The sequence below is a fragment of the Papaver somniferum genome, chromosome 2 (assembly GCF_003573695.1).
Source record: "Papaver somniferum cultivar HN1 chromosome 2, ASM357369v1, whole genome shotgun sequence".
NCBI classification, from domain to species: domain Eukaryota; kingdom Viridiplantae; phylum Streptophyta; class Magnoliopsida; order Ranunculales; family Papaveraceae; genus Papaver; species Papaver somniferum.
The window spans coordinates 79,639,504-79,651,674 of NC_039359.1; the positions used below are offsets into that span (position 1 = coordinate 79,639,504).

A 12,171-nucleotide genomic window follows, 5' to 3' on the forward strand; every position below is an offset into this window, starting at 1 on the left:
TATCACTAATCAGTACATGCAGACTTTATTCTAGTTCAATTATAATGTCCTTCAAATATTTCTCTAGTTGTGTATACAGATATTCTTCCAACAAATATGCTCTGTATGTATGCAAACAATATGTACACACTACGTAGTGTAGTCGAATTTTTTTTATGGTAGTTGCGTGCGTTGCGCATAGTTCAACACGTACTATGCAGAAACCAAATTTTGCGAGCATATATATATAGAGATCGAAAGTAATTGCATAATTGGCTTGATGGATAGAAACTTTTAAGAATGTTGGCCGATGTCATTGTAGTACAATGGTAAAGTCAATTGGTAATGGTATTGATACCAGTGATCTGAGTTCGAAACTGGTCAATCATCAGCACCAATTCTTTATCAATCAAAAAAAAAAAAAAGATTATTGATCTGCAATCGGTCATCAGAAGGCATAATTAAACCTATAATTGGCCTGCTGATTGAGGCATATCGGCTGTTGAGTAGTAATCCATACGTATGTCGTCCATACTAGTCTCTACACATTTTAATAATTTAAAGTAAACAACATGCATAGTGAGATTCTAGTTCTTTGTTGATATATTCTAAACTCCTCATCAAATTGCTCCATACTTAAATGAACTAGAATTCTTCGTGTTTTATCATACCATCACCCAATAAAGCTTCTCAGGAATCTCACCGTTAATATAAACAAACTACAATAATAAATTGTATTATCAAAAGTTTGCCTAGAATGATTTGTTCTAATATAAATTAATTAATCAAACTTGTGTGCCGTACGTACGAACTCATGTGATGCCTATATGTGCCGTGTTGCCGATTTACACTGTGTCAAATGTGCCGATTCATTTGGCATAGTACTGTAGATGAAATATGTATATTGCCAGCTCAACTACCCAGCGGCACCGGCGATTGCCTAAACCAATAGTTTAGACTTGCAATTCCGACAATTCTGGAAAGTAAATCATTACTGGAACACGCATCCGGTCATGATACGTGTCTATATACCATGATCAGAGCCTCTTTCAATTATCTTTGCCGAAAAGTGAAAAAGAATAACGTCCATGCATGTGTGTATTCTCAAGCTAAGCTTCTTTTTTGTAGATTCACGCAAAACGAGTAAGGAGAATCCAAAAAGAAGAAAAGAAAAACGGTGTCTTTTTGCTTTATAGCCATGGTCCCAAGGAGTGACCAACAGAATACTTGATCAAGTTTGCTTTTCTTTTGTTCTTTCAGTCCCACCTCCCACTGCAAAGGGCACGTGCTAAACGGCGTTCAGCACACATCCGGCTCCAGTTTGAGAGTTTTTCTCAGTTCCTGAATCTTAAAATAACTTCGTAGGAAGTAGGAGGATGTCATGAGCTTTCTTCTCTTAAACAAAAATAATTAATTAAAACTTGATTTCTATAACAATTGAATATGTGATGAGACTTCCAAATGCTCGGGCGAATCGGCAACTACTTTTTTCCGTGTCAATAACAAAACTTTGAAAGTATAATAGTACCATGCATAATTCTATATTGCAGTATAAACCCGTCCAGTTTACGGCCTCGGACGGTCTGTCGACCGCCTCACTCTATTATATAGACCGCCCTCCAGCATATTAGACATCTTCGTGCCAATAGCCGGCAATCATTTATTTTGCTTTTTATTCAATAAGAAAATAATTTTCTGAAAGTGTTAGATCAAGTCTATGGTCACATCTCTATAATTGAGGAGTTGTGAAAAAGAAGTGCACAACATACGTATACTACAGAGAACTAAGCAAAGCTAACAGACTCGACACCAAGAAACTAGCAATACAGAGAATCAGTCATGGTGGCTTCCAAATGAAAAGACTATCCCAGCTAAATGCAACTAACGATGGAATGGTGGATAAAATATTGGCCATACAGTATATTTTATCCCTCGGCATAGTGTTTACTCTTATCCTTAACATCAAGCTATACCGGACATGAATTGACAAGCGACCACTACCAGGCTCGTTTCTCTCTCCCTGTCTCTTCCGGCTGGTATCGAATATATTATGCAATGATTAACAGTTATTATGCCAATTATACTATTGAAAAGATATATGAGATATGACATCCATGGCATTTGTTTAGCTAACCAAATATGGGTTCGATGCTGGTTACTTTTTAGCGTAAAGATATTTTGCACATAGAATTTTACTTTTACCATAAACAAAATATCGTATTGTTCCATATGTAGTTGGCTCGTGGATACCAAAATAAAAGAACAACAAAGGTGATAACTCTTTTTCTTGTTTTGTTCTTTAAATTACGGTACATTTATCCTTTTCTTTCAACAAATTTGTGGGAGTTCTATTTCTGTTATATGCAGTGTAGTAAATAATTTTTGTGTTTTTGTTGGATGGGAGTGCATTGAGTGGAGAATATATAAAAAAAGAACAACACAAACCCACTCCATCAAATCCAAGTAAAATTAAAAGTATCCGATGATTTTAAGTGAGAATAGTTAGCCAATTATGTTAGTTCTTGTCATGTCTTTCTTTCTCTTGGACAACAGAGATATGAAAAAGAAAAATAAAGGTCTGTTGAGCTAGAGAGATTCATTCTCCCTTTATTCCATTTCCACCCATAAGAGTAGACAACACAGAGTATAGAACAAAGACAGATAAAGAAGTTACTATGGTTTTGGTTACTCTCAGAGTATAGAAATTAATGCCCGAGTGGTCACATCCGCTCCTTTGTTAAAAGAAGTAACAAAAGCTGTGAAGAGGGTGGGTGGAGAGGGATCAGAATATGTATGATTTTATGTATTCAGTGTCACTCAGCTCATTATTATTATACCCATATTCTTTCACTCTTTCTCCCGTTGTCGTGGTGTGTAAGTATCCCCCCTCTGGACAATGCTTGGACATGATTCAACACCTGAATTATTTAGCTTACTCATATAGCTATAATTTCTTGCAACTTTAAAGCTCACGCTGCAACATATCTATGCTGATATTTTTTTGAAATATTGTTGGGTGTTGTACACGATAACTATAGTTTCTATGAAGTAATATTCTGCATATCGAGCAGAATGATAATGTTGTTGGGGTTGAATTCAGTGCACCAGTTACTGGTTCCCAGTTGCTCTTGCCCATAAAACTTATTATGAGAAGAATAACCATATCAATTAAGAGTATTAACAAAAGGTACAGATCATGGGAAAAGAGAACTTGATTGAGGCAGCAAGCTAGACAGCTTTGATGTATACACCTATCAGAAGATGATTCTCTACAATTATTACTATCCTTACTATTTATAACAAAAACCATTTTTCCTTTCTTGCATTTATCAGGAATTTGCAGCAGAGATTGAAGCGTCTGTTGATGATTCACATACCTGGGGGGGACTAAAGGGATCATCCAAAAGTTTGCTTTAATTTTAAGGTTGCTATCTCTCACAATTGCGGCATCAATTCTTTATTCATCACCAATCACCATTAAAACCACACATCTGCCCATCGTATTTTGTAGTCTGTAGACATTATTGCATCAAAGCATCCCATTGCTATAGTATTTGACAGCTTTCATCAATTCCTTTCTCCATCTTTCCACTGGAAATTCTTATCTTTCTTATCCTGATGATCTGACTAGGATTACCATTCCCAAATTTCCTAGAGTGAGCCAGGCAGAGAGCTATGAAAGACACTATGCCATTTCCTCCTACACTCAAAAAAATTGTGGTCCAATGGAAACTAGTTTAGAGCCTTTAGACTTAAGATATTGAATTGGGTGCAAAAGCTAAATTTTGGAATCATGGCGCATGAGTTATTGCCTAGAGAAACAATGAGCATCGAAGAACAGTAACTGAGTACTGCGAAAACAAATACTAGTAGCAAGGTGATTATAAGAGGAAGTGATTCTCACTCCATTACACATTGTCAAACTTGACGTAAGATAGATGTATATTTACACTCTGATCTGGCTAATACAAGCTCAGAAATCAGAAAACTGACCCTGGCTCTCCATACAATGATCCCAAAAACTCTGAAAGTACTGACTAGACAAACAACCCGAAATACCAAAGTAAGCAACAGGCCAAAAATGAACACAATATACAACTTCAGATAAATTATTTCTACCTTAGCTACTTTGAAATGTTTTTGCCTCCTAGTGTTTTACAAACAGAAAGAAAGAAAGAATTATGATCCTAGACCCTGGGATGATTTTGCAAATTCGATATCCATTTTGCAAGTTTCATAATCTGGTTTTTAAAGATATGGTTAAAAATTTATAGTATAAGATAGAGGTTGGCCACTATACTGCTGAGTGTCTTTGTACACGGCGTCTTTTAGATTTTAGGTCAACAACTATGACAGAGATGTTATCTGAACTGTTCTTCCTGGAGGCCAAGTCAGTAAGATGGTCAGCCACCGCTTGTGCTGCAGAATGTGATGCTATATCTGAAATGGTTGACCTTCGTCGCCGTCTTAACAGATTTCGAGCCACCTCGCCCGCCTCATCATTAGATATCACATCCCAGAGCCCATCACTTGCAATAATTAAACACTCATCTTCTTCACTTCTTGTCGTGAAAGTAACTTCGGGCACAGGAATAATCCATGGCCTCATATACCTATCTCCTGAAAGATTAAATAGAAGAACACCACAGCAGATTTAGTCTGCAATAATTATCATTTAGCTAACGAAACTCTAATATCGAAAGGAAAAAAAAAAGAGCTGTCGAAACTCATCTTTAGTGTTGAAATAATATCAGGAGCAATCTCATTGAGCTGACGAAACTCATCGTTAGTGTTGAAATAATATCAGGACAAAGGCATTCAAGAGTTTTCCTTGTAACAATTATCTGTTATTTGGTTTGCAATATGTCTGTCGAGTCAAACTTTACATATACGTGAACAAATAAATGTGACGATTGGGAGTCAAAAGAGTGTTAGTTGGACTTGTTCAGGTAATCAAGGCATGAAGAAGTGGCTTGAAACCATGCATGAGCATGTTAATAGTCATTAAACAGTCGACCTGTATGCTTCTCGCCGTGAAAGTAACTTCAGGCGCAAAACAATTCATGGCTCTTTGAAAACACTGTGTTTAATGTACTGGCCCTATTGGGTCATTTTTCCTGAAGCAAGACAACAACATTGCCTGAACAAAAGAGGAATCTCCTGAACCTTAAACATTGTATTTTTCTATAGAACGTGGCATTATTTTCCTACTACGTGACACATACATCCGGTCGGTATTTGCCTATCAGAACCATTATAACTACGATTAACAATGGAACCAGATAGGTTGACCTGGTGGAATTTGATGGACCTTATGTGGGAAACTGAAGATAGGACAGGAATGAGTACTTTAGGCAGGCCATAACCTAATTGAATGACTATTAAACAGCTTAACCCGACCTAAAATATGGTGGAAAATAACTAAATGGATGCAGCTGACACTTGCAGTTTTGTTAGAATTTGGAAGACAGAAAAAACTGATGGAAGTACTATAAACAGAGAAGCTTTTATGAACAGAACTAAAAGGGATCGATGTTCCGAAGATGGATAAGCAAATGAAAACTAGATAGTGAAAGTACCAATGGATCTAGACATCGCAAGAACACCAAATACCCTAGCACCATTCCAACTTATGACTCTCCCTCCTGCACCTTCAATCCTCGCAAGCTCGTCTTCTCTATCAGGCTGTAAAAACAACAACCACAAAAGATGTCCTGAAAAAAATTTTACCAAATCACTTTCAATGAATGTAAGCATGGGAAACTTTACGAAGACTCTCTCTCTCTCTATGTATATACATAGATACTATCTATCTGTTTCAAGGTAAATTCGACATGGGTTTCAGGACTAAAGGCTTGGTTGTTGTTGCTGTTGTATCTTTCTATTTTAAAACATTTGCTGCCCTCCAGATATAATAGTTTTGGAATTGCAGTCCTCGTATCTTCTGCGTGTAGGCACTAATAAGAAGCATTCTGTTAACTGCTGGATTTGAAATTTCACATGCTCAAGTGCACTTCTATAACTGGTAATATTTTGAGATAATCAACTGGTAGATACACCAGCAAAGTTATTTGAGATAAAACTCTAAAATTTGGCTAAAAATCCGCTGCCCAAGGAATTACACGTCTTCTTAAGATAATTCAAATTGCATCGGTGTCAAACGATTCCTAAATAGAAACCACCAGGCTACACTCTAATATAAACTACTAGAGTAAAAGATTACCCAACAAAATGCATACTCAAAAACAAATGAACAAAGGAAATTAAAAGAAATGCTGAGATCCATTAAGAGGTTTCACCATTATTGCCACCCCTTGTAATCATTTTCATGTAATTTGAGTAACCATGTTAAGTTCAGATGCTTTGGCGTAGAATTGATCAACTCATCCTACATGTCTTTTTTAATGCTTCTATATAATCATGTTGGTCAAGTGGCTAACTATAGCTATGCTGAGTACTAATATATCAATAAACCTGGAGAGAGAAAATCAACCTTGTGATCAATAGATAAAGGGATCGTTTGAGTCCCTCGACAAAGCACTGCCCTTGAGTCACCACAATTGGAAGTAATGATCTGACAACCTGATAAGGCAACAACCACAGCGGTTGAGCCAACAATTTCTGGAGCTACCGACTCCTCAGCAACCTCGTTGTCAGCCCGCTCGAATCCCCTACTGAATGCTGTTTCCCACCTTGTATGCCATCCATCTACATCTGTATCTACATCCGTTCCTCCCCTCTCCCATTCCTCTGCGGTAGTGTCATGGATCCGTTCAGCGCAAAACTTAGCTACCTACACAACACCAGTAAGATAGTGTGACCACTTTCGCCTATACATTTGCAATACTATATTTATAAACAATACAATTGTCATTAGATAACCATAAAAAGAATTCTGGTATTCAAAAGTTTAGTTCCTCTCTCACTGGTCAATTCTAGTTGGAAGACTATTTCCGAAGTTAAATGCCGGGGGAAAAAATCAAACATAGGATGGTAGGACAAATAAGCTTGAGCATGCTTTATAGAACGATCTTTTGTTGGGGATGTATGGTTCGACTCAAGCACAGGTTACATAAGCATAGTCTTCCTTAAGCACAATTTTCATACCCTTTAACTAGCACAGGTTACAAGCATAGTCCACACAAGAAACAGATTCATAACACATATATGAAGATAATAAGCAACTACACTATTCCCACACAACACTGAGGGCTTCTGGGACAAATTCACACTTCAACAAGCTAACGGCTAGGTGAGTAAGTTAGGCACAATGGCGTGAAGTACTATAGGTAGGTCCGGGAAGTGTCTGTACAGCAGCATTACATGAGCACTATTATAGCAAAACAAATTTATAGGGGCGATGGCCAGTGGGAAGGAAGCACATCTCCGGAGACTAATAAGTACTATAAAGAAGTGATTCAACTTCTTGTAGAAGAAATAATACCTCAGAAGTTAAAACTGTTGATAGGTCTGACTCATAGTGATCATTTATAGAAGGATGACTCTGGTTATCAAATGGTTAAACAATCATCGATTTACTGAAGCTATCAATTTACTGACGGCATTTAGTTGGTTTGGGTACTATGACGGTTAAACAACTGCAATCAATTCACTTAAGATACTTAGTTGGTCAGGTAGTAATATCTCTCTCAAAGTCAATAAGCCATTAAGAAAGATTGAGCAACATGATCATATTATTCACTTCTAAAATAACTTCAACGTCGACGACATGAAGAAGCACTACTGCTTTCCTTATCCAAACACCTTTAACAAACTGTTCACAATGTGTAGATCTAATTATGCTACTAGATTTCAAAGTCAAAAAGCAAACTTCCTAAGTAGGTATGTTAAAAAATGAAAAAAGGTATATATGACATTCAATGAAGTCGGGTTAAGCAACTATGCTACGAAAGCAGTATAACTGGACTGTGACGTCAATAGGCGTTCACGTTATATGTACTTCAAAAAAGTAATCATGTCTATGATGTACTAATATTATTTGATTACTGGCTAGTAACAGAAATAGAAATATATATGTTGGGACTTTGTGCTTAGTTAATCAGCATTATTGCCTAATTACTGTGAATGCTTAAAGTACAATAAAGGACAATAAAGGACACTCATAAATCTACACGGCTACTTTAAAATATCTGGCGCTTGACAAGAAAATAACACAGATTATTACAACTCTTGCAGACCTAAACGAGTATGTTGAGAATAGTCTCACATGGACTATAATCCAAGTATATTTATTTGGCTCTGACTGTCAATGTGGGACTATTCTCAACTTACTCGATTAGTCCCAACCTTCTAAGGACTAACCCATTCACCAAGTCAATTTATGGTAGAGAACATTTAATCCTTGTTGGTGCCAAAGGTTGCGAGTTAAACTAAGCAGAGGTTTCAGTTCATCGTAAACTTAGTGAGTATTACATACCCAAATTTCTATTTTTCTACTCGTAACTGTCAACTTGATATTCAATCACAGCTTATGTGATGACCATTTAAGGACTGAGATCTCAAACACACGGAATGCGAAGCTAGCGGATCCTGCACCTATAGAATATTTAAAATATATGCATGCAATACCTGCTGGCCTCACACCCCGCGTGTTTAAAATCTCATTCCATAGATGATTGCCTCATAAGTTGTAAAGCTGGTAGTTAAGGTACATAAATAGATAAACATTGACAAACCAACAAAAGATTTAAAGTTACTGTGAATCCCCTTCGATCTGTCTGACATTTAAAGCTATCCTGTTTTTACAATCTTCCCACAAAACAACTCATTATACAGCAACTTCCTCTGTAATAGAACTCACATACAAACACATGTACAGAACTCTGTCTTTCATTACCAAATTTTACAACAAAAAACAAATGACTTCCCAGCTGATGAGCAATTCCTAGGAGTTTCGCTATCATTTTTCCTGTTCCAGTGGTTATATACCTTTTTGGTGTGAACAAAATCCATAGTAATACCAGAAACATTACCTTCGCATTTCGTATACAGACTACTGTAAACATGTGATGGCAAGAGAGGTGTACATGTCTCTTACTACTTTAGTACTCCTATAGCTAGTGTGACATACCAAAGTCCAAACTAGGGAATGCAAAACTCAGCTTGCATCAAAGATGAGCTCTTTGGCAGATAACTATTACAAACAGTGGATAGCCTTTTTCAACGTATTATTGTAGGATAATCCATAAGTTTTGCCACCACAGTATCACTACACTAATAAAACATAGTGATTACGGCAATTCATGATAGCCCAAAGAGGGTTTATAGGTAATTCATCAATAGTTAAAAAGTTCGATCTTGGGAACATATCCTACAACTTACACTAGCTCCTTCCCTGGTTGGGTTTAAGGAAAATTCTAAATTACAAGAGATACACTCCTGAATCAAACATCAACGTTAGAACAGCATCTATAAACTGATAGCTAGCTAGTCAAACAGATAAAAAAACACGGTTGTATTTTTCAAAAAAGAAAAGCACTTTCTGAATATAGATTACGAAACTCAAGCAAATGCACCAGAGCATTTGAAAGAACATCCAGTGAGACCCTTTACAAACAGCCAAGTTCACTGAATATAGAGAAACTCATACACGGAATTCTCAATTTTCATTCGTCCAAACTCAAATCAATGGTGCTACACACACCAAGCATCTAAGCTGAATGGACACATACCAAGACTTGGGTGCATTTTGGCTACAACTGTAGCATTAGATACTCAAGTCAGCAGCAATCATAATCCATTAACATTGTACTTTCATGAATGGGTCCCACACATCATCTTAGATAGACACATGTTTAAAAAACAAAAGAAACACTTAAAAGCAAAAATTATTACATGTACCCAACAAGAACCACACCAGTCAATGTTTGCAACGTGTCCTCCTACCAGCTCAACTAAAACATGGCCCCACCTACAGCGTTTATCGTAACGTGTAAATAAGTGGGACCCACTATAAGTTAGGTATACTTGGTTTCTGGTATCAACATCTCTGTGCTCCACTCACAAATCTAAACGTGGCAAACTACTCATTATATACAAGTCAAAACCAAGACCATTCGGACAATCGGACGGTCGAAACACAAGAAACTTGTTATGGAACATACAAACACGTATAACAAGGATTACCCGAGTCAACTGTTGCTGACTACGACACGATATATTCATTTTCTGAACTTATCAACTACCGTTAAACATTTAATTTCAAAAAAAATCCGTTTCTGGAGTTAAAGAAAATATATGTACCTGAGATCCACCATGACCGTCGTAAACACCGAAGAAATGAACGGGTTGGATTTCAGAAGAAACTCTTGACGACGGAGCTGTACAACCTCCGATATCACGACACGTATGATTACTGATAAAACCAGGTATTATACAAACCGCATCTTCCATTTCTTTTCTTCTTCCAATAATCGAAGAAAAACCCCAAGTAACATATTTATTTTTCTTACCAACACATCCTCTTACCGTTACAGCTTCTGTTAATCCACCGTCATCTCCACCATTATTATTCGAATTTTCTACAATATTATTCGGATTTTCAATCGTCGAGGTAGTAGGTGTGGTTGAAGGAGAAGAAGAAATTAGGTTAAGATTTGATGATGAAGAAGAAGGTAATGAAACAGCCATTATATCAGCTAAAGGAAGAAGAATCTCACTAGAAATACTGCTACTACTACTTGTTGTTGTACTATTACTACTACTCCTACTAATTTCTTGATCAGTACTGAAATAATTTGATGATAATGATGATTCTATTGTTGTTGCTGTTGATATTGAAACAGAATCATAACATTCTTCTTCATCTTCTTTATGATTAATAACAGATCCCGGTAGTACACTTCCTTTATCTCCTTCTTCTCGTTGCTTCTGCTTAACCAGATCTTCATCCTCTAATAGATCCATCAAAACAATCAGAGAAAATTATAATGAGAGATTAAGACAATAGACGGTCCAAGAAAAAAAAAATTGGAGAGAGAAAAAGGAGGAGAGGATTTGATGAGTGAAGATTGGGATTAAAAAGGAAAAATGAAGAAACAACAGAGAGATGACACGTGTGAGGGATGCAGAAAAATAGATGACACACGCATTCTCGTTGCTTTGTTTTCTGTTTCGATGATTGACACGAATATCTATTAATTCAACGGTTGTTATTTAAGCACGTAATGTAATTTTTTAATTCTTTTTTTTTTTGTTTTGTTATTTTGACCTAAACGACTTTAATTATATTTGTGTTGTTGGCCTATTGTTGTCATCAATCTTCTACAGTTAGCTAGGGTGTACCGGCTCTGTTGTCCAGCTCATGTCCGAACCAAGTCTATGAAACAAGGTCGAGGAAATCTAGCGGGTCTGAAGTTGTTGTCCGAGCTTTTGTTTTTAATAGGGGTGTGCAACGGACGGACGGTTGCGGATTAGGGGTCACCCGCAACCAAACCGTCAAAGTTGCGGATTTGAAAAATCAAACCGTGACCGGCCCAATCACCCGCGGATTTTACATCCGCGGATCCGCGGATTGTACGGGCCGGTTGCGGATTAACCGCGGATTTGTTAGGCCAAGCCCACTAATTTTAGAGCAGAAAATGTTCCATTTCGGCCAAGCCCACTAACAGCTTTAGTATAAATGGGCTTTGAGAACCGCAACGGTGCGGAGGAACTAGATTAGCATGATTGCAGGACTAGGAAATAAATCTCTACGATGTGTGTTGTCTGTCTCTGACCCGGGCATGGTCGCTGAGTGTACTAACTCTACGATTTTCACATCCTATTCAATCTGAAAGCTCCTCATTTTTGCACATACAGAGAAGTCTTGAGAAATGAATTAGAGAGAAAGAAATGACTATTTCACTCCACTAGACTTGTGAGATTTCGTCCACTCTACATGAGGATCATGAATGAAAGTTTCAAGAACTCATTAGTCTGTCTGTGTGTTTTAAGCACCGAAAGCGTGACTTCACAGACCTTCAAGAAAGACCCCTCGTATCCAGTTACGCCCACACACATTAAACATTCATTTGTTAACACAACTACCTTTATAACATATTCGGAAACAACGGTGCGGGTAATCCGCGGTTTTTAAAAGACAACCGCAACCGCAACCGCACCGCGTGCGGATTTGAGAACTCCATCCGTGTCCGGCCCATACATCTTGCGGTCTGGGTGAAATCCGCAATT

General features: G+C 37.3%; 1 protein-coding gene across 1 annotated transcript; it reads right to left on the bottom strand.

Annotated features, from left to right (window-relative positions):
- Window positions 1-3,857: 3,857 nt before the first annotated feature.
- Window positions 3,858-10,993, bottom strand: LOC113348151 (protein phosphatase 2C 56-like). Its single transcript, XM_026591858.1, has 4 exons — window positions 10,243-10,993; window positions 6,473-6,772; window positions 5,559-5,664; window positions 3,858-4,599 (listed from the first exon to the last, which is right to left on the bottom strand). Exons 1-4 carry the CDS (start codon window positions 10,903-10,905, stop codon window positions 4,274-4,276), a joined length of 1,395 nt encoding a protein of 464 aa, XP_026447643.1. The 5' UTR covers window positions 10,906-10,993; the 3' UTR covers window positions 3,858-4,273.
- Between the last annotated feature and the right edge of the window lie 1,178 nt (window positions 10,994-12,171).

Coding starts and splice junctions, on each gene's coding strand:
- LOC113348151 (XM_026591858.1), bottom strand. CDS start 10,905: ATGGATCTATTAGAGGATGAAGATCTGGTTAAGCAGAAGCAACGAGAA. Junction 6,773..10,242: donor ACGGTCATGGTGGATCTCAG/GTACATATATTT, acceptor GGTGTTGTGTAG/GTAGCTAAGTTTTGCGCTGA. Junction 4,600..5,558: donor TGCGATGTCTAGATCCATTG/GTACTTTCACTA, acceptor TTAATCTTTCAG/GAGATAGGTATATGAGGCCA.